Source organism: Symphalangus syndactylus, chromosome 9 (assembly GCF_028878055.3).
Source record: "Symphalangus syndactylus isolate Jambi chromosome 9, NHGRI_mSymSyn1-v2.1_pri, whole genome shotgun sequence".
NCBI classification, from domain to species: domain Eukaryota; kingdom Metazoa; phylum Chordata; class Mammalia; order Primates; family Hylobatidae; genus Symphalangus; species Symphalangus syndactylus.
Genome location: NC_072431.2, coordinates 48843334 through 48865495, shown reverse-complemented (window position 1 = coordinate 48865495; position 22162 = coordinate 48843334). Strand labels below are relative to the sequence as shown.

The following is a 22162-nucleotide window of genomic DNA, read 5'->3' as shown; positions in this document are numbered from 1 at the left end:
TTAATTTCTGTATTGTAGTTTATGCAATGAGATTTTTTGATTCAGTTATATATAATATGAACATTTTAAATGTGCCTTTTAAAGAATTTAAATACTCATATCTTTTTGCATGTCTTTTTTCCTTTTTACAAAAGGAAACTATGGTCATTTTTTTTTTTTTTTACCATGACTACATTCTTGGATTCCGAATGCATGCTAAAAAATTGGTGAGACTACAAAGACAACCAATGAAAGAAAAACACATTTGATGTGGATTTCAAAATATCAAGAGAATATGGAAAAGAAACCAAGATCAGCTTTTGGTTGCAGCTCATATGGCTGTTTGTGGGTTAACTAGCTTAGAAGGGAAGTAAATAGTTTATGAGAGAGAAAAAGATAGATATTCTGGAAATCATTATTAAGCTGAAATTTCTGCATCTAATTTTGGAATGTTTATGTTTAGAAAGTCACATGCACAATGAAAATGTGTGTTTCAGGTTTGCGGAGAAAAACAGCGCTTTGAGAAGTTGATGGAACATTTCAGGAATGAAGACAATAACATAGATTTTATGGTGAGTTTATTTCAGTATTCAATAAAGCAAACTCAATTTCAATACTTTTTTTCTAAATACACACACACACACACACACACACACACACACACACACACACACGTATCTATATTACAAAGGACAGGGAATTGCAATTAACATGCTATAGATCCAATCTAGAATGTCCCTCTTAATCTGTATTTTCTCTTTGATTTCCATTTTATTCCTTACATACACAGTATAGTAAAGACTGAAGTAGTAATCATAGCAAATAAAGGGGAAGCCATGCAGTTGGAAACAGCCATGCTTGGTGCAAATGCTGCCATTGTTTAATTGTTGATGATGCTGTGTAAGAATCCTTAAGGTAGAAGCAATCTTGACCTTTTTTATTTTTGCAGGCCCCTGCCAGTGCCCTTCCCAGACTATACTCTTAAAAATTAAAGTGCTTTGGTTTGTAGAGTTGACTGTATGTATCTCCGAAATGAATATGCAGCAGTGATTTTTTTTTCCTCCCTGATCTCTATCCTGCTTTGGTAATTCTCTGAGGGTATAATCATACTGGGGCTCTCCTTGGCAGGTTAGGTGACATTCAAGCACATGTTCCACAGCAGTCCTGTCATTTTTGGGTAGGAACATCAAAGTGAGTTGCAGCACTTCTGCATTCATACAAGTAAATCTTAATCTGGAAGGAAGATAGAATCTACCATAGTGAATTTCTCCAGAAGTTTTACCCTTGAGTGCACCCAAATCTGTAGGCGTTGACCCAATCCAGTTGCCGTAGGGAAATTCTAGACCCAGGAGATCCTAACCGGGCTGTAATTTCCCAGATCACTTCTAACCTGAAGCAGACGTATGAATCACTTCTTACCTTGCAGAGCCTATGCTTAGGATGCCAAATGAAGTTTTCATTTGAATTGCTTCAGTGATTATAAAACATGAAACATAGGTTTGCAAATTTCTAACCCTTTTTGTGAAAAAAAATGTTTGGAGTCCTCAAGTTTTATATGCGTCTTAGCCCTCAGCCCCTTCCAAAATCAGTGAGAAAGATGAAATCCTTTAGAGAGAAGATTTTCTGTTGCATAAAGCATGTTATTTGCTTTTCAAAGTGTGTGTGTCTATATATATATACTTTATATATACACATATATATGTATATATGTGTCTATATACTTTATATATACCTATATATATACACACACATATATGAAACAAGGGACATTTTTACATTGACTTTTAAAATCTTGTTATTGGGATTTTTAAAAGAAGTTAAGGCTAATGCTGGCCCTGGTGATAAATACGTAAAGAGATGGGCGCCTTGTCTCATGATGTCAGTTTCTTTCTTGTGCCTTTTTAGGGGAACTTATTCATTCTGTTAGAGTTGAGGTTGCAAACTGTAGGCTTTCATGCTAAAGCCAACCTACAGGCTTATGAGTTCAGTCCGACAGTGATGACCCTACTTAAACAATTTGGATATGATGCATAAAAAATACACGTCTGATTTGCTTGGAAACTGAAAATGTTTGAGAACACTAGGCCCCTGTTCCTGCAGAGTGTCAGCTGCTGGAGCCAAGCAGCCCCTATTGCTTTAGTCCAAAGATGTCCTCTCTAGTTGGTCACAGTCCACACCATTCCCTTTGCGTGACACACAGCCCAGCCTGCTCATTTATGATACCTGCCAGACCTCCTTGCCATTTGAGTTTCTGCTGAAATTACAATTATATAAAGCCCTTTAAAACACCTGTACTATCCATACACAAACTAGGTTCCATTTTCTGTCAGTTCATTTATTCACATATACATGGAATGAGGTACCTTATTTAGAGGCTGCTATTACACAAGTTCTATGTGCTAGATTCATGTGTCACCTTCAGATAGTTGCCTCTTAGGCATATCATAAAACTCAGTAGATCATTTAGACCTGTTTTCCAAAGAGAAATGGAAAGATGCCAGAATCTAACCATGTTTTCTCTCCAGAAAATGAGGCTTTTGATAAACTGCCTTGGGAATGCAATTAGGTTGCACAACCTCTGAAACAACATATTCCTCATAACATATAATATAAATTTTTCTAATGTAGTATAAGATATTTCTACCCTTTTTCTGTATTTTTTTTGTGGACAAAAGAAAACAAAAACTATTTTGTTTCTTTAAAAAGTATTTTTCTAGTTTGTATTTTGTACTTGCCTTTGTAAAGATATATTTTTTTAAGCTCATTTAGTGACAGAACTCGAGGTGGTGTTTTTTTTTTTTTTTTTAGTAAATTGCAGTAGAGTCCTTTGTAAGCTAGAGAGGTTACACATCTTCCAAAGATATCTAATGTATACCATATCTTCAAAGAAGAATCTAACTCGATAAAAAAATTTTTTAAAAGATAAAGGAAATTAAGTTTGGAGAGAGATGAGGAATAAGGTCGTTCTCAGAATAAGTGTGACTCTGCATCCCTCAATCATGTTCCCTCCTTGCCAGAGACTCTGCTGGGTGACAGCCATGGAAGGAAAGCATTAGTAAGATGTTTCCCACATAAATAGACTGACTGTCACTGTGGAAAGCAAAATAGATCTGTTGAATGCTGTCCTTTTTTTTACCAAACCGGGGACTCGTTTTCTCTTTGGCAGGTCTCAGGGCCACTGGTGCAGTTGTGGGGAGAAAGCAGTAAACCCCAAGTTTTTAGGGAATGCAAACTGGTTGCTTATATGGAAAGATGGGTCAAGGATCTGTTACTATCCTGTTGATATGGAAGAATTCACAGGGAATTTTTAGACGTGGTTACCTTGTGGTGAGATTGTAGGTGATTTAAGTGTTCTTCTTTAAAAAGTGTTCTTTGTAATAATTTTCACATTTCGTACAACATACCTGTAGTAATTTCCACAGTTTATCTTATATACCTATATGACTTTCACTGAGATATAATTAACATACCATCAGATTCATCCAATTTATTTATAATCCAGTGCCTATTTAGCCTATTCACGGGATTGTACAATCCTTACCACAATTTAGGACACAGTGTCACCCCCGCAAAAAAAGTCCTGTACCCGTTGGCAGTCACTCCCATTTATCCCACCCTCAGCGCTAGGCAGCCACTAACCTGCTTTCTATCTCAATAGTTTAGTCTGTTCTGGATGTTTTATATGAATGGAATCATACAACATGTGGTCTTCTATAACTGGTTTTTATCATTTAACATGTTTTCAAGTTTACGTTGTAACGTGTTGGTACTTTATTGCTTTTTATTGTTTCATAATATTCCATTGTATGGATATACCACATTTTGTTTATTGGTTAATGGACATTGGGTTCTTTCTACTTTTTGGTTGTTATTAATGATGTTACTCTGAAGATCTGTGTAAAGATTTTTATGTGGACGTATATTTTCATTTCTCTTAACTGTATATCTAGAAGCGGAATTGCTGGGTTATATGATAATGCTGTGTTTATCATTTTGAGTAAAAGTCACACTTTTTAAAGTGGCCACCCTTTTTCACATTACCACCAGCAATGGATGAGGGTTTTAATTTCTCCATATCCTTCCCAACTTTTGTTACTGTATTTCTTATTATAGCCATCTGAGTGGGTGTGGTGTCTTATTGTGGTACCTCTGTGACTTTTGAATTTAAAAATAATTATAAAATATTTTTAAAGAGGCTGGGCACGGTGGCTCATGCCTGTAATCCCAGCACTTTGGGAGGCCAAGGAGGTCAGGTGTTTGAGACCAGCCTGGCCAGCATGGTGAAACCCGTCTCTACTAAAAATACAAAAACTAGCCGGGCGTGGTGGCACCTGCCTGTAATCCCAGCTGCTCAGGAGGCTGAGGCAGGAGAATCGCCTGATCACCTGAACCCAGGAGGCGGAAGTTGCAGTGAGCTGAGATCGTGCCACTGCACTCCAGTCTGGGCGACAGAGCAAGACTTCATTTCAAAAAATATTTGTATATGTTTTTAAAGAACCAATGAAATGAAGGAAAAGAAAATCGGTAAGTGAGTCCTTTTTGTGAAATTGAAAGCACATTTCTGCAGTTAAACTGAGAAAAAAGTTTGGAGCCCATCTAACCCCTTGACAATTTCATTTCAGGTGGCTTCTATGCAGTTTATTAATATTGTAGTCCATTCAGTAGAAGATATGAATTTCAGAGTTCACCTGCAGTATGAATTTACCAAATTAGGCCTGGATGAATACTTGGACGTGAGTATAGCTGTGACCTTTGGCTCCAATATAAGAATTGACTTATTATTGCCTACCCTCAAAGGTACGCTTCCATAGCAGCTAAAGAATGCCTAAAGCTCTATGCAGTCAACTACTGTAGTGCTAGTTAAAGGGAACTGAGCTGAGTGATGTAGTCTGCCAGAGATGCTGGATTCTTGCAGGGCTCCTGGGATCTCAGGCCATCTTCTGCTAGCAGCCTTTTAGTACGGGAGTCAGATAACCTCTTTGCAGCCCTGCTGCAGCTTTCCTCTACTTTTGAGCTTCGTCTGGGTCAGGTCTCATTGCATCCTTCATCTGGGCTATTGGGCAATTTGTGTTCTTGGTTACTCCGGGGACCCCATCTGGGCAGAGAAAGTCAAGCCAGGACTGTAGAGTGATGAGTCAGTGCTTAGAGCATAAAAAAAAATAATGAGGAAAAGGACACCAGAGACTTCCTCCTGAAGCTGCTAAATTCTGCTTCAAGTGTTTGTGGCTTTAGAAGTTCCACTTTTAGTTCTTAGGAGAAGGAGGTTTAAAGTTTCCCTTTTTCTTACTCCCTTGCAGAAGAGTTTAGCCAGTTCCCTGAATTCTTCAGTTAAGAAACAGAAACTTGTGAAAATCAGAATTGGTCTTGAAAAGGCTGATGGCTCACACCTGTCATTCCAACACTTTGGGAGGCTGAGGTGGAGGATCGCTTGAGCCTAGGAGTTCAAGACCAGGCTAGGCAACATAGTGAGACCCCATCTATACAAAAAACAAAAAATCAGCCAGGTGTGGTGGTACGTGCCTGTGGCCCCAGCTGCTTGGGAAGCTGAAGTGGGGGGATCATTTGAGTCCAGGATTTCCAGGCTGCAACAAGTTGTGATTGTACCACTGCACTCCAGCTTGGGTGGCAGAGTGAGACCCTGTGTCTACAAAAGAAAAAGAAATGGACCTGAGGACCCAGGCAGTTTTGTTTCCCTTTTGTATAGGAATGGTCTAGTGATAGAGCAAGAATTGTTGACCTCAATTTCCTTGCTTTTTTTTGAGACAGCGTTTCACTTTGTCACCCAGGCTGGAGTGCAGTGGTGCAATCTCGGCTCACTGCAACCTCTGCTTCCTGGGTTCAAGCGATTCTCATGCCTCAGCCTCTTGAATAGGTGGGATTACAGGCACCATGCCTGGCTAATTTTTGTATTTTTAGTAGAGACGGGGTTTCACCATGTTGGGTAGGCTAGTCTCAAACTCCTGCCTCAAGTAATGCACCCAGCCAGCGACCTGAATTTCAAGCCTGTTTCCAGCTAAGAATATAGAAGTACTTCCTTTGGGCATCTCAGGAATTCAGTTGCCCATCTTTGTTAGAGATAAACGCAAGGGATTGCACAGACTGTACCCTCAGTTTATGAGGAGACGGAATCACAGAGGTGGTTACTCTAAACCTGAAGGCCTTGCTTCCTAGACTGGCTGAGCTGCCCTTGAATAGATGGGCCTACTGTTGTCTAAAGACTACTCACGGAGAGGTGTAATAGATTTCCATTAAAGTGTTGTTTGAATTACTTTCCTTTTTATTTAAAGACTCATTTATATCACTGGCAGAATATTGTACAGAAAGACTATTTCTTACTTTGAGATCAAGGTTTGTCTATCCCTTTTTCTCCTATGCTCTAAAAGTATCAGTATTTGAACAAAAATCGGATGTATAAATTCCTAGTGGTGTTTTGGGTTTGGTTTTGTGGTGTCTGAGCAGAGCTTGTTTATGCTCTAGAATATAACAGCAGGTACCCACTTATCACTGAACACCTGTTATTCATTGTGAATCTTATGAAAAATCCCATTAAGCTGCTTCTCCTTTTGTTCTAGCCTTTGCCCTTATTTAGAAGCCATTCTCACTTGTGACTCATAAATGAAAGCAGAACACTCTCTCTTCAGAATAAGCTGTGTTGTAGAATTCCAGATTAAACCTAGGGGAAAATCCATGTTTCTGAAAATTTATGTAGAGTGGAATTTCTCTTAAAAATGTAAGATTTTTTTGTCAAAACTCTGTATTTCTTTAACTTCATCATGTGTTGACTCTGGAACCTAATAGAGGTGGTTAGAAGAGTAATGTAAATGTATGCTATATGAATGCTTCACTAGTTTACAAAAACCCAGCCTTGTAAGTAGCCATTGATTTGTTCAATAAATGTTGATTGGCATCATCTATGTGCCAGGTATTATTCTAATCACTCATCTGTTCCCCAGGGAAAGTCATGACTTATGTTACTTGTAGGGAAGATTCACTGACTTATTTGACCTCTAATTTCCAGAGCTAGCTGAGTCCCTGCAGGATGCCTAGTTTGGGAGGCAGTGAATTGGGGAAAGCTTTCTGATCTGCTTTGGGGAGCCCTGAGCTGTTCTTGCTGTATACTGACTTAGGGAGGGATGTGTGGAGGTTGGGCTCTAGCAATTTGTTCTAAAATAATCCCCAAGGCTAAGTATAAACTCTGTCGGTGTCTGCCCCACCTCTCACCTAACCTTCTTCCCCTACTGGAACCACTGTCACTAACCAGGTAAGATACCAAACATTCCAGTCTTTTCCACTACACAGATACCCCTCAGGTTTTATGTGGTCGTGACTATAACCTGTTAAAGCTGCTTTTAATTTTTCTGTTGTCCCAATTTCACGTATATAAAAATGTTTTACATAGGAATATAACTACATGGGGCAGTAAGGATTTGGGGGAAAATGTGTGTGCATTTGGGAGAGGGTATTCACCAGAAAGTCATCTGATGATACTGCTTAGGTAGTCACTCCATAATTCTCTTAAGGAAGATGACATGTTAAGCTCTCTCGGAAAGGGCTGGACTATTTGTCGCAAAGAAAACACATAGACTGGCCGGGCGCAGTGGCTCAGCCTGTAATCCCAGCACTTTGGGAGGCTGAGCTGGGTGGATCATGAGGTCAGAGATCGAGACCATCCTGGCCAACAGGGTGAAACCCTGTCTCTACTAAAAATACAAAAATTAGCTGGGTGTGGTGGCGCGTGCCTGTAATCCCAGCTCTCGGGAGGCTTAGACACGAGAATCGCCTGAACTCAGGAGGTGAAGGTTGCAGTGAGCTGAGATTGTGCCATTCCACTCCAGCCTGGGTGACAGAGTGAAACTCCATCTCAAAACAAAACAAAAAAGACGGACTGTTAGGAAATGATGTTCTGTTTCCACATATGAGCTAACACTACGTTCTCTCCTATTCTGGTTTTTAGAAGCTGAAACACACTGAGAGTGACAAGCTTCAGGTCCAGATCCAGGCTTACCTGGACAATGTTTTTGATGTAGGAGCTCTACTGGAAGATGCTGAAACTAAGAATGCTGCCTTGGAGAGGGTGGAAGAACTGGAAGAAAACATTTCTCATGTAACTACATCTCAGAAAAGGAAAAATTGCTTACATTTCAGCTGGTTGCAAAGCAGAATTAATGTCAGCTTTTATGGTGGTAAATTAAAGGATTTGGAGTATAGGAATGGGCCATACCCTGCAAGAGAGAGCTATCAGAAGCTGTTCTGTGTTTTTTCCAAAAGGCAGATGTGTTATGTAAAATGAAATAGAATCTGTTGCTTTGCTTTAGCTCACTTAACTGCTCAGTTTCTGCTGAGGTGCATTTCCTGGCAGTCTTGATTACAGGCTCAAGCAGAGTGGGGGTGTTTGATGATTGGCATTATGTAAATGATTAGAGGGAAATGAAATATGAGGATTTGGCCTGAGGTGAAGAGGTATCTTCTTATCAACTATGTCCACACAAGCCCATGGACAGGATTAGCTGGTGTCTCTGTGATGCATGTCTGAACATTCCCGTCTTAGGATACTCAGATTCTAAATAGAGTCATTTCAACAACAGGCATTTTCAAGGACATCGGTGTGCTTTCTCATATATCCTCATCTTTGAAGAATGTCCTCAGTATCGTTGTCAGCTCTATCACAGGACAGGGACTCATTTTTCTTTGAGGGATTTTTCTTGCCATAGACTGATTCGAACATGACTCTAAGGGCCTTTAGAGGTTATTTATTCATTCATTAACCACATATTTCAGTAGTAAAATAATTAACAGAAAAATAGTGCTTCTCAAAAACCCAAGCATTATGAAGACCAAATTCTTTTGGTGAGTCTGGTGGGCACTTTCCTTGATTATGAAATGAAGTGTCTCCTTTTGGAGGATTATTATTTTCTCCTTTGAACAGTTCATTTATTTCTCTCCACATGTTTTTTAAAGAGTACTGCATATGCTCAATTTCCTTCACCTTTCCCCATCACTGTGAAAATGGGTCTCTTCGTGGCTGTGGGTAAGCCAAGTTGGTGAGCCAAAAACCCTCCCTTTAAAAGTGCTCCTGTGACCCAGCTGGCATCTGCTTAAAAAGAGAATTTTACAGGCCCAGTATATCTTCCCTTAGAAGATTTGTGTTATATGCTGAACCCAATCAGTGTAAATCTCCACTCTTCCTCCTTACCTTGCCTCCCTGGTTTTCTTTACTTGTAATGAATTTAAAGGAGATGTTAGAAATCAGAAGTTGCTCAGTGTTAGAGCCCTATGTGAAAAGCAGCTGTTTAACACATGGCTCACCCTGTCTTTCTCCTGAAGCCTCAGCCAACATTGCATGACCATACTTATGTGTCCACTTTTGTAGCAGGCAATCTATTTGAATGGCCTCCCCCAAATAACTTTTATTATTATTATTTTTGTGGGTTTTTTTTTTTTTTTTTTTTTTTTCTTTTGAGATGGAGTCTTACTCTGTCACCCAGGCTGGAGTGCAGTGGCACGATCTTGGTTCGCTGCAACCTCCACATCCTGGGTTCAAGCGATTCTCCTGCCTCAGCCTCCCTAGTAGCTGGGATTACAGGTGTACTCCACCACACCCGGCTAATTTTTGTATTTTTTAGTAGAGATGGGGTTTCACCATGTTGGCCAGGCTGGTCTCAAACTCCTGACCTCAGGTGATCCACCCACCTCGGCCTCCCAAAGTGCTGGGATTACAGGCGTGGTAACCAACTTTTATTATTTGCATAGCTTGGGTCGAACCAAGCAGTAGTTGTTTTTCAACTGGCTACCTAGATTGAAAGAACCAAGTTTACTATGTTACCAATTTTCAAAAGCTTTAGCCTGATGGCCCTTTCTTGGCACGGAGTGGGGGATGGAGGTGGACTTTCCCTCCTCTTTCTCCTTACCATCCTCTACCCTTGCTAGCCCCTGCAGAAATGGAGGGAGGCACACTGTGTATGTTGAACACTAAGGAGCGGACATGTGGGTCTTATTAAGAATCATGTCTAAGTTATCAATTCCTGGTAGAAACAAATATGTATTCAGAACCATATTATAAACATTACCATTTCCAGAAAACAACTTGCAGAACACATGCAGGGCCCTGGTCCCTAATGATCTTGGAGCTGCACTTTCTGAGAACTGAGGGCTGATCAAGATGATCCTGTATTGTGACAGCTTTCTTTTCAAAATTTTACAGTTATCTGAAAAACTGCAAGACACAGAGAATGAAGCCATGTCCAAGATTGTGGAACTGGAAAAGCAACTCATGCAGAGGAACAAGGAGCTGGATGTTGTTCGGGTAAGTGTAATAATGACAGCTGCCCAGATGGGCATGGTAGGGAACGTACTCCAGCTTTCATCCAGTGGAATGCAGAGTACGTTCATTTCAGAGGAATGCATTGATGCAGCATATTTATTGGAAACCTTTGAGAGGTGATGCTCAGATGAAAACTACGCAGAGTTGGCATATGTATACACACGTGTGTGCAATCAGATACTGGGGGTTCAGTATTTCCTTATCACAGATTTTGGAAGCAACAATGTTTTCCCATCTGGAGGAGGCTGAGTTAATTCTGTGGAACACCCATTTGGTTGGAAATAAAAACACAGCATGGATTTAATTCATGCCACTTATTTATTTTTATTAGGACTTGAGCTTCTTTGTATTTTTTTGCTTTGCTTCCACTCAAAACCAGATTTGGTAGTTGCTGTGGAAACAGTGAAATACAACACAGGCTAGGCTTAATGGCATTCACCAAAAAAAAGGGGGGGGATGTGCAAAGCAAAACCAATCCATTTTACTATCAGCTAATCCAGCTATTTTATTTGGCCTTAGTATTGTTTACCTTCTGTGCCAGGTATTTATGGAGTGCCATCCCTGTGCTTGGAATTGTGCTGAACATAAGAACACCAAAATGCCTGGAGAGCTTTAAGGCAAATGGCTTGCCTTTACACCACTGCTAATGAAATGGCACCTTTTATGTGATGGTTATCGTGTCTGTGTGTGTCTGATATCCTGACATGTCCTACAGTTCAGTCCAGGAAATTTATTTTCTGGCACGCCTTCGAGACACAGTTGTAGCATATGGACTCAGTTCAACTTCAGACTCTTAGATTATTAGTAATAGACAGGGTGTGAAGAATGTTTCCCTGCTTGCTGGAGGTTTGTGGTGAGAGATCGCTTGTACAAGGCCCAGCAAGGAAGTTCAGTTCCATAAAACTCTTTCACTAGAACCTCTATGGGCCTCCCTTATAAAAGGAACCAGGACAGCCTTTGAATTGAAAATTGTAACTTCTTTGTTTTCTGCTAAAAACCTAGACATAAATAAGTAATTAGTGAAGGGAAGCTTTGGCCTGTTTTGTTAACCGCATTACCGATGGGAAAATGTTACAACAATGGCTATCCTGAGCTTGGTCAAGGGGGCGTTGTGAGGGCCAGAGAAAGCCATTCAGGAACAGTCAGCCCCTGGTTACTCATGAGTAGATTATTCCATTCTCTGCAGATTTTTAATCCCAGTCTCGTTTGTATCCAAGTCTGATTTAGGGCCCTTTTGTCTATTGTTAGCTGATATGTGTATCTAAGAGTTACAAATGAATGTTAAAATAAAAGGAAGGAAAACATGCACCACCAGAACACCCTCAAGAGATTCCAGAGTCAGCATTCAGGGTCATTTCTGCTCTGTTTCTTTCCACCTGCAGGGAAAATTGAGTTAGCTGCATTTATTAAATGGAAAGAACTTCATTACCAACAACAATAGCTAGAATAAATTACATGCATTACTAGCATACAACTAATAATTAATGGGACTTTATAGGTTCTGGCTGAGTTCCAAAGAATTCCCATTTATATGAGTATCTTTTTTTCTCTTTATCCTCAGTTTGCCAATCTGATGCAACTAAGTATGAATGTTATGTGAAGATAAACTCTTGACCTTGGACTTTATTGCAGGAAATCTACAAAGATGCAAATACTCAAGTTCACACATTAAGAAAAATGGTCAAAGAAAAAGAAGAAGCAATTCAAAGACAGTCTACCCTGGAAAAAAAGATTCATGAACTAGAGAAACAAGGGACCATTAAAATTCAGAAGAAAGGGGATGGGGATATCGCCATCCTGCCAGTTGTGGCTTCTGGCACATTGTCCATGGGGTCAGAAGTGGTAGCAGGTAACTCTGTGGGACCCACAACGGGGGCCGCTTCCTCAGGACCCTTGCCCCCTCCTCCACCACCACTGCCTCCCTCATCAGACACACCTGAAACAGGTAAGAAGCCTTGGCAGGAGGACTGAGGAAGTTTCGGAATATTTGTATTTCTTCTTTTGCCAACTGTCCACTTCTGTCCTTTGTCCGTTTTTGTTGGCATGTTCTTTAAGAATTGGTTTTCTTGAGTAGTTCTTAATTACATTTTGAGATTAAAATTATAAATCCTCATTTCACATATGTTGAAATATTTTTCTCATTTGTCAATGAGGACATTTTATGGTTTTTGAAAACAGTCCTTTGTCCTTTTAAGTGTGTTGTTTTCAGATGGCTTTATATGCACATGGCTTATTGCAGGAAAGCCATTCCCCTGTTTTCAAAGTCCATCTGTTTCTTTTTTCTTTGCTAGTGCAAAATGGTCCAGTAACACCACCTATGCCACCGCCGCCGCCGCCACCCCCTCCTCCACCTCCTCCTCCCCCACCACCCCCTCCTCCTCCTCCTCCTCCTCCTCTCCCAGGCCCTGCAGCTGAGACTGTACCAGCTCCTCCCTTAGCACCTCCCCTTCCCTCTGCACCTCCGCTGCCTGGAACATCTTCACCCACAGTGGTTTTCAACTCAGGATTAGCAGGTAAGAGCACAGAATTCAAACCCAGGTACTCATATCAGAAATGCTGTCTTATCTCGGAGAGTTGAAGCTATTCTTTCAAAGTCCAGGTCTCTTACAATGATGTGTATCTCTTTCCAGTATAAGAAATTCCTGCTGATGTAGCCAATAGAGGGGACATCATCATGCATGGGAGGCACTTTGCTCTGAGTAGTCTTTGTCACAACCACACCCCACAATGGGAGGATCTGATCTCCTACACCATCTTCCTGCCTTCCACTGGCCAAGAATGGAAGAGAGACAAGCTAGCTGCTTGAGGATCAGTGCATTTTTGTGGGTTCAGCAGATACTTTCTGGACACCCGTAGTATTCAAAGCTCAGTATTAGGCACAGACATTGAGTGCTTCTGGATCTTTTTTTTTTAAATGGTATTTATGATGTCATCTATAAAAGGGAAACATGCTTTTATGTGTAATTGCCTGATGTAGGCTTCCAGGCATGTCTTCTGAGCATTTGAGAACATCAGAATTTGCTAGAGTGGATTTAAACTTCAAGGAGGAAGTGCTGCCAACAGCCATATTATCATGCCTTAAAATGCTGCCAAATAATTCATGTCCTCTTGCCAACCAGAAGATAGAAAACAGCATCCTCACCTCACCAGAAATAAAATGGGAGGTAGGGGTTAGAGCAGGAGGAAGAGTCACTCTAATGCCTTGAAATCTAAGCTCTTTGTTTTGACTCACGGAAACAAAGATGATGCTACAAGCCATTTTCCCAGTCCTGAAGTGTTTCCCTGGCATCTGGAATTGCTCTGAGCTTTGCCATCCCTGTGACATGGGGTAATTCTGCCTCCTCATTTACTTCAGCCTGTTCGTGAGGTCTCTTATTTGCAATAAAGAACTACCACTCTAATAGCCTCCATTTCCAAGGCCGTGATAGTTCTCAGAGCCTTTTGCCCAAAGTCTAAAAGCCAGTCTTAGCTGTAAAGATTTCCCAATCTCCATCCCTTCCAGGCTCCCATCTGCAGCTGTGCCAGCTGGTCATCGGGACTCATTCATCCCAATGACTGGAGCCCTTTTGGATGCCCCAGAGTCACCTAGAATAAATTCACTCCACATCAAATCCATGGTTTTACTTCCACCCCGACTTCTATATAAAACTGTCAGGGAAACAAACAAGATTCCAGTTCACAGTAAGGTCCACAGTAAATCGGTGACTTATTTCTACCCTTCAAGATCTTCCCCATCTACCACTTTCTTCTAGAACTTTTATTACTTCTGAAGGAGAAAAGTTGGAGGAGAGTCATCGTGGAACTGATGGACTATGGAATATAAACAGACAAACAAGGAACCTCATATCAAGCCCTGGGAATGTGTTCCATCACCAGGCTGTTGTCAGTAACTGGGTGTGGAAACCCATTATCGTCCTGTGCACCTGGCCACCCTGATTAGGCACTCTTGGTAGCCCCCAAGGCGCACTTGCTGTGAGACGTGTCTGCTGTGGTGTCTCATCTGGGGCTGCTTCCTTTGTCTCTGACAAACGCTGATGTGTGATTTAGCACCCACTTCCACACACCTGAGCACTAACATAGACCTCAGAACCGCCTTAGCTGAGTGAGAACCCAGAGGCTGAGATGTGTCCAGAGCTTCCTTCTGAGGGGCCATGTCCTGTGTGATTGACCTATTTATTAATTGTTTTGCTTGGGCTCTTCCCACTACTTGATTTTAAAAATGTGTTGGCTCTGTCAATTGCCTCAATATTTTAAGGTGTAGAGCTCTGTGCTTGGCTGATAACCAACTGCTTTTAGGGTTTGCTATACTTGGAAGTGGTCCCTGTTGTGGCTCATGCAATTTAGAGGACTGTAGGTGGAAATAGAGGAACTCCTTATTTCCATAAGTGTCCACTAAATGATTGTGAGGGATGTCTTGGAAGCATTATAAGATCCTTATGAGTCTTTGATAGCTCGAGATCAGGCAATTTCTACAAGGCCTTTAATCTCTCTTTATTATTCATCCTTATTTAGACTGTTAATACTTAGTGATTGAAGCCCATTTGGTGAGATGTTTTGCTAATGTGTTCAGTAACACTCTCTCTCACTCTGGAACCAAGAGGCCAGACAGAATCAGGATGCCCAGTAGAATGAAGAGACAGAGCTGAGCTAATATTCTGAAGCCTCCTGAGAAGTCAGAAACCTATGACATCACTTGGCCTCTGGATCCACAGGCAACATGAGGGTCTTATCTCTTCAATGGGCAGGTGTGTTCTTGGAGACCAAGACAGAAGACCAAGAAGAGAGCCCCATAGTTTATCTAGTTGAGAGTTTTCTTTGTATTTTATAGAGAAAATATTAGTAGTGTGAAATATGCATTTGAAGAATAAGGCTTCCTTCCTCAAGTCTGTGATAGAACAACCTGGCTCCCTTTCCCTGGGTAGGTCACCTGAGACAGGCTGCTGAGCAGGTGGAACCTTTACCGTCTGTCTGGGAGGATGTGCTTGGATCCTCACAATGCGAATTTGGACTTTGGTTGATTGTTTTTCATGTAAAAATTATTCCTATCCTATGGAATGCCTAGTATAGTTCAGTATTGCTGTTTGGTACCACTACGATGAAATAATTTTTTTCTTCCCTCTTCTAAAAAGGATAATTTTTAAAATGAAATAGTTGAGTCTTGGAGGCAGGCCTGAATGGAAATGAATTTTTGGCTCTGTGCTGCCTCGTGAAATGTGTCCAAGAAGCATGAAATTCTATGCTGAGTGCGTGAACCGCTGAGTGCGTGAACTGCTGAGCCACTTGACTCTAACCATATCTAATTTTTTTTTTTGTATTTTCTCTGTTCTTTCTGCTTCCACAAAAGATGGGCCAATCAAGCTTTTCTGTAGGTTGCTCCTCACTGAGTGTGTTGAGTATTTGCCATGTGTTTCTGTTGGTCACACTGTGCCTTGACATCTTTCCACTCCATTTTGCTTTGATCCATTGCATTTTGACTTTGTGTCTGCGGGAAGTCTTGGTAGTGGCTGATGATGATTCCAGGTTTGCCCATGCATTCTAGTTGAGCCTACATAAGAGACTATTGTCCTTGAAGCAGACATCCTGGATTCACATGCCCTCTTCCATTCCTTCTGAGAAAAGGTGTTTTTTTTTTTTCTTCTTCTTTTAATTTTTATATTTGTATCTGAGGCTTCAACTCTAAGAACAAAAAAAAGGTACCAGGTGCCCCTTTTCCATTCCCTCCCTCATGCTGGTCTCTGGCCCACTCCAGGGAGCACTCACCCGCCTTTAGCCCGAACCATGGGGACACGGTGTGTCCAGTGGTCACCTGTGTGCCTTCCTCCTCTTCCCACTCCCACCCTGGTTAAAGCCAGGAAAACCTTTCCAAGGAGGAGAACTTTCTTGCCTGTGTTCTGATCTCAGGCTTATTCCTGACCTTGCTAAATAGAAGGGTGGTTGCAAATGGCAAACTTCTAGCGAGCGTCATGCGCCTACCATGTCTGTGGGAGGAAGGTAGGAAGCCGTTGGCACCAACCTGTCACCTCAGGTTATGAAAAGACTCCTCTGCAGCCCTTCTGCTGCTCCCCAGATCCCCAACATTGCCGAAGTGCTAGAGGCAATGCTGGGGCAAGTGCTAGAGGAAAGTCTGTTCCTTTGTCTCATCGAGAACATCCATTTTCCTGGGTAGCGTAGACAAAATGCTGTATGGCGAGGAATCTGACACTGTGGGGTAGTGGGGACAAAGGTGTCATGTTTGGTGATGGAGAGGCCTGGTTTGGCTAAAGCTGTGTCTGTTTTTCTGCATGCTTTTGTGTGGATTTATCAGATGACATTCCTGCTGTTTAAATGGCCTTTGTAACTCTGGAGGAATGAGAGGCACTGTCTGTCTCAGTTAACGCCAACTGAGGCAGGCAGGCAGGCAGGCAGGCAGCCAGCTACAAGCTTAGTCGTGTGTTGCTTTTATTTTGTTCTGCACTGAAGTGCTGAGTTCTTCTCCCTGTCTTGCTAATAATGACAAATAGTGAAGCTCCCAAGTAGTATGGTGGGCTACCCAGGACAGACTGATGAGGCTGAATGTATATGGCTAAATGGTTTGGGAAGACTTCTTTATGATATATGATAGATAAATATAATTTTAAATGGATTACCTTTTTTGGCATATTCCCTCAGAGTGAGAGGAGTTGGCACGCCCCACAGTCCCTTAAAGATACATCCCATTCTATTAAGAGGTTTTCAGTATTTTTAATGAGTGTATTGATACCTCCTAGTCAAACACAGCTGAATCCTGTGAAGAACTTGCTTTTCAAAAAGAAGGGCAAGGGACTGTGGCCATTTCTGAGTGTGAGAATCCATACAATTCCTTCCTTCCTTCCTTCCTTCCTTCCTTCCTTCCTTCCTTCCTTCCTTCCTTCCTTCCTCCCTCCCTCCCTCCCTCCCTCCCTTCCTCCCTTCCTCCCTCTTTTTTGAGATGGAGTCTCGCTCTTGTTGCCTAGGCTAGAGTGCAGTGGCGTGATCTCGGTGCACTGCAACCTCTGCCTCCTGGGTTTAAGCGATGCTCCTGTCTCAGCCTTCCGAGTAGCTGGGATTATAGGTGCACACCACCACAACTGGCTAATTTTTGTATTTTTAGTAGAGACGAGGGTTTCACCATGTTGGCCAGGCTGGTCTTGAACTCCTGACCTCAGATGATCCACCCGCCTTGGCCTCCCAAAGTGCTAGGACTTTGAGCCACCATGCCCAACAATTTCTTTTCCTTTTTTTTCCCCCTTTTATTTATTTTTAAGACAGAGTCTTGCTCTGTATGTACCCCCTTTTTTGTTCTGTTGTCTTAAACATTTTCTTAGGCTGGGCAAGATGGCTCACGCCTGTAATCCCAGCACTCTGGGAGGCCGAGTGGGGAAGCTCGCTTGAGTCCAGGAGTTTGAGACCAGCCTGGGCAACATATGAAACTCTGTCTCTACAAAAAATATAAAAACTAGCCAGGCATGGTGGCACACATCTGTGGTTCCAGCTACTTGGAGGCTGAGGTAGGAGGATTGCCCGAGCCTGGGAGGTCAAGGCTGCAGTGAGCCATGATTGCGCCACTGCACTGCAGCCTGGGTGACAGAGCAAGACCTCAAAAACCTATTTTCTCATTTAGGCCATTCATATCTCTTAGTCTGCTTGAAATAACCCAGCAGCCAATATATCTCCATTATTGGAATCACCCACAGGAAGGTCTTGCCTGGTGGAAAGTCAGCCTTCATGACGTTGTACTCCTGGTAGTCTAGTCAGCCACTATCTGCAGTCCCTGATCATCTTCTGAGGTTTGTTTGTAAACATGTGGTCTGCAACTAAGAATTTAGGATATACAAATATGGCAAGTTTTTGCCCTCTCTGCTATCTAATAACATGAGTAATAATCTTTGCTCTCCAACACTTTTTATTTGTCCCAACCATTGTCCTAATATTGTAACTGTAATGCAGCAAATTAGTTGCCTGAGTTAAAAGAAAAAAAAAAATCAACCCTTGGCCCTTAGATGGCTTTTAATACAATGATGTGTTAGTCAACCAAATGATGACCTCAAATGGCTCTGGCCAAGGCCATGTGTGTTGTTTTCCAGGTTTAAAAACCTACTTGCGCGCCTCTTGCCAACCTTCCTCCAGTGTTAAAGTGTCATCTGCAAGACTGTTGTCTGATTGTTCCTGAGGGTCGTAGGCTTTTGGTGGGATCTTAATTCCATTCTCTTTGACGTCTTTAGCTGTGAAAATTAAGAAGCCAATCAAGACGAAGTTCAGAATGCCAGTGTTTAACTGGGTTGCTCTGAAGCCCAATCAGATCAATGGCACAGTCTTCAATGAAATTGATGATGAGCGAATTCTGGAGGTATTTTTCTCATTGGTTAGAAACTAGAGGTGCACTCTGTGCAGCAAAGCCAACATGGGTGTTCTGTTAACCTGGAAGTGTGAGAGATAAAGTACTAGTGTTTTAAGTCCCTTGATGTAAAGAAGAAACAGATATGCAATATTGGAGAATAACATTTGACACTGTTTTGTAAGGTGGCTCTAAAACTGTGTTTAAAGAGTTATGTTAAATTGGCATAAATGCTTTTGAGCATCTTCAGTGTATGCCACAGAATATAGATCTGACATAATAATTCCTTCCTTTAATTGAGAGAAAGACATAAAAACTTTTGGACTGTAAGTGAATAAGAACTCAGTTATCACACTCACTGCCTTATTTGATGGATAATTTTAATCTGTGGCAGCTGTCTATGCAAGCTAATTATTGAAAAGCAATGGAATTAGTGGGTTAGAATCGGTAGTCTACTTGGAGTCTCACATTGTTGTGAGACTTTTTTTAAATTTTATTTTTCAATTATTATTATTATTATTATTTTTTTTTGAGACGGAGTCTCACTCTGTCACCCAGGCTGGAATGCAGTGGTGCAATCTCAGCTCACTGCAACCTCTTCCTCCTAGGTTCAAGCAATTCTCTGGCTTAGCCTCCCAAGTAGCTGGGATTACAGGCACACACTACCATGTCTGGCTATTCTTTGTATTTTTAGTAGAGAGCGCGTTTCACCATGTTGGCCAGGCTGGTCTCAAACTCCTGACCTTAAGTGATCCACCCGCCTTGGCCTCCCAAAGTGCTGGGATTACAGGCATAAGCCACCACATCCGACCTATGTTCACTTTTGTATATGTGCCAGAAGTTGTACTATAACAAAAGCAAGAAAAATAGAGCAAGCCATGGCCAAAGACAAGTACTTAATAGAAAAAGTAACGTTTTTGCTTAAGAAACCAACTGGTGGCTTCCGGACTTCATTTTTAAATATAATCCAATTTTCCATGGTCATTCCTCTCTACCTTAGGATTTAAATGTGGATGAATTTGAGGAAATATTCAAGACAAAAGCCCAAGGTCCTGCCATTGATCTTTCTTCAAGCAAACAGAAGATACCACAGAAGGGATCAAACAAAGTGACATTACTAGAAGCAAACAGGGCCAAAAATCTTGCCATAACTTTAAGGAAAGCTGGAAAGACTGCTGATGAAATATGTAAAGCTATTCATGTGTAAGTTCAGGAAAATTATATTCTAGTTAGTTTATGATAAAATGAAAATGAGAAAGTTATGAATTAGTAGATGATAAATATTTCAATAGTGAGACAAGACCTAAGATAAAAGCTGGAGCAATTTTTGATATCCACACTTGAGAGATCTGAACTCTGTGTGTGCTACTTCAAAGTTGAATATGATGCCAACACGAAAGAGGTGGACCAGAAATCACCCTGGGGAGTGTTGTATTAGAACGAGTAACTAATTATTTTAGAAGAATAACATCTGGATTGTGACATCATTTATTATCTGGGTCTACTCTCTTATGCGGGCCTCCAGCAATGCTTACATAAAAGGAAAGTTGAGCTGAGCGTGGCAGATGTTAAGAAAAGGTAGAAAATGTCAGTTTTCTCTGGAGTATCTGGATTTTATCCAGATTTGTTGAATACAAATTTGATGGCATTTGTGGAATGATACAGTTCAATGCCAGATGCAAATATGATACAGATGCATATTTTAATTTGTAACAACAGGAATGTGAATTGTTTTGCTTTTAGTACTTTCAGGACATGTTAAACAAAGTTCATTTTTTACCTTGAACTGCATAGAAGGCATTGGTTTTAATTCTCTATTAGAAGAATCCTTCTGTTCTTCTTGTGGCCATGGTGACTTTCAAATGTGATGAAGACATTATTCAATGTTTTAGGAACTAATTATTTATAAATTGATTATCTTGTACATTTTGGTTAGAGGCTTAGATGTAAATAACCCTGAGAAATCCTTTGTTCCAATTTTGTGTCCTCAACCAGGGTCATAATCTAGTAGTCCAGTGCCTCCTATAGTCTGTTCTGATTTCTGACATTGAATCCTGAAGTGCAGCCTGGCTTTAAATCTTTATATATCTTGTTTGTCATGATGATTAAGTGTAATTCTATTATTTAGCTGAACAAAGATTGTCCAGAGAATAATAGAGAATAGAGATTGTAACAAATACTTCGTTTGTTCAAATTAAGTGTATATCCAAAAAGAACTTCAAGGAATGTATGCACTTAACCTAAAACATTCAGATAATACAGGCATTTGGATGCATTTTTTTCCAAAGAAGAAAAAATACTACCAGACTATTGGTTTAATTGACATATTTTACATAATTCACCAGATATTCTGTAATAATGTGTACAGTGTTAATCTCCTGAATTAGCTGTACTTCACAATGCCTGTCAACTATGTCTTTGAACCACGAAACCATCAGATGCTTTGGCCTTGGTTCTACCTCTTCCTATTTTCATTTACTCCTGATTCCAGAGGCTTAGAGCTATGCCAGTACCCTAAAAACTGAGGATGGCAGTTGTGACAAGGTCCAGGTTTTCAGGAAGAACCAGTTAAGTTACCTGAGGCATAGTCAAGAACCAGCACCAGGGTGGGACTTCACAGGACAACTGGAGAAATCTTAGACTTGTTGATTTAGTATTTGATGAGCTGTACCAGATGGATGATGGATGGATGAACCTGAAAAGATGGATGAACTTGAAAAGGAGGTAGGACGTTTTTCTCTCTGATGCTGATCTCTCCACATCTGTCTTTAGATTTGACTTGAAGACACTGCCTGTAGACTTTGTGGAATGCTTGATGCGGTTCCTGCCAACTGAGAATGAAGTGAAAGTGCTTCGGCTCTACGAGCGGGAAAGGAAGCCTCTAGAAAACTTGTCAGATGAAGATCGGTTCATGATGCAGTTTAGTAAAATCGAGAGGCTCATGCAGAAGATGACCATCATGGCTTTCATTGGGAACTTTGCTGAAAGCATTCAGATGCTGACTCCTGTGAGTGGACTGACCCTGGCAGGGGAGGGGGTCCAAAGAAATGTGGAATCATTTTTTAAAGTCTCTCCCAGAATTGCACTCAGTGTGATGGGTTCTAAAGACTCCTTCCCAGAACTTTCTAAATTGCATTTTTATTTCAGCCATCTTTTCCACATTATGTATGCAAAGTAAATTTGAAAAAATGGGGAATGTTCATATTCCATATTGCTATTCTTCCAAAAGAATGCCATTTTTTTGTGTCTACAGATGTTCTCTAGATTTCAAAAGGACAGAGGACAAAGAAACTTGGTTCTTTTCTCAAACGTGGTTCCTCTCTGAAGATACTAGTCTTCTGGCGGGGTTGGCAAGACTGAAAATAAGACTTTCATTTCTAAAAATGTTGCCCCGTCTTTAGTGAGCAGACTTACAAGCTTTTGCTGAAAGCTTTATATTTACCATAAGAGTTTTCTTTCTTGGAAGTTTGTTATAGTACACTGTGGTGATATAGACATAATAGCCAACCATCTCTCATTCCCTTGTGTTA

The 22162-nt window shown here is 41.0% G+C and overlaps 1 protein-coding gene across 10 annotated transcripts in view; it reads left to right on the top strand.

Annotated features, from left to right (window-relative positions):
* The window catches only part of FMNL2 (formin like 2), a 323185-nt gene that overhangs the window by 279577 nt on the left and 21446 nt on the right, over positions 1 to 22162 (top strand). For 6 of the 10 annotated variants that reach the window (XR_008659997.2, XM_055292116.2, XM_055292112.2 and 3 more), the window contains exons 10-19: positions 477 to 551; positions 4602 to 4712; positions 7934 to 8083; positions 10181 to 10282; positions 11933 to 12245; positions 12592 to 12813; positions 15645 to 15665; positions 18520 to 18644; positions 19633 to 19835; positions 21405 to 21639. Coding sequence is in view for 9 of the 10 variants with exons in the window: in XM_055292116.2 (XP_055148091.1) it covers positions 477 to 551; positions 4602 to 4712; positions 7934 to 8083; positions 10181 to 10282; positions 11933 to 12245; positions 12592 to 12813; positions 15645 to 15665; positions 18520 to 18644; positions 19633 to 19835; positions 21405 to 21639 (1557 nt within the window). In the remaining variant the exon portion in view is untranslated. The remainder of the gene's footprint in view (positions 1 to 476; positions 552 to 4601; positions 4713 to 7933; positions 8084 to 10180; positions 10283 to 11932; positions 12246 to 12591; positions 12814 to 15644; positions 15666 to 18519; positions 18645 to 19632; positions 19836 to 21404; positions 21640 to 22162) is intronic. The other 4 variants (XM_055292120.2, XM_055292119.2, XM_055292115.2 and 1 more) reach the window with 1 other exon arrangement.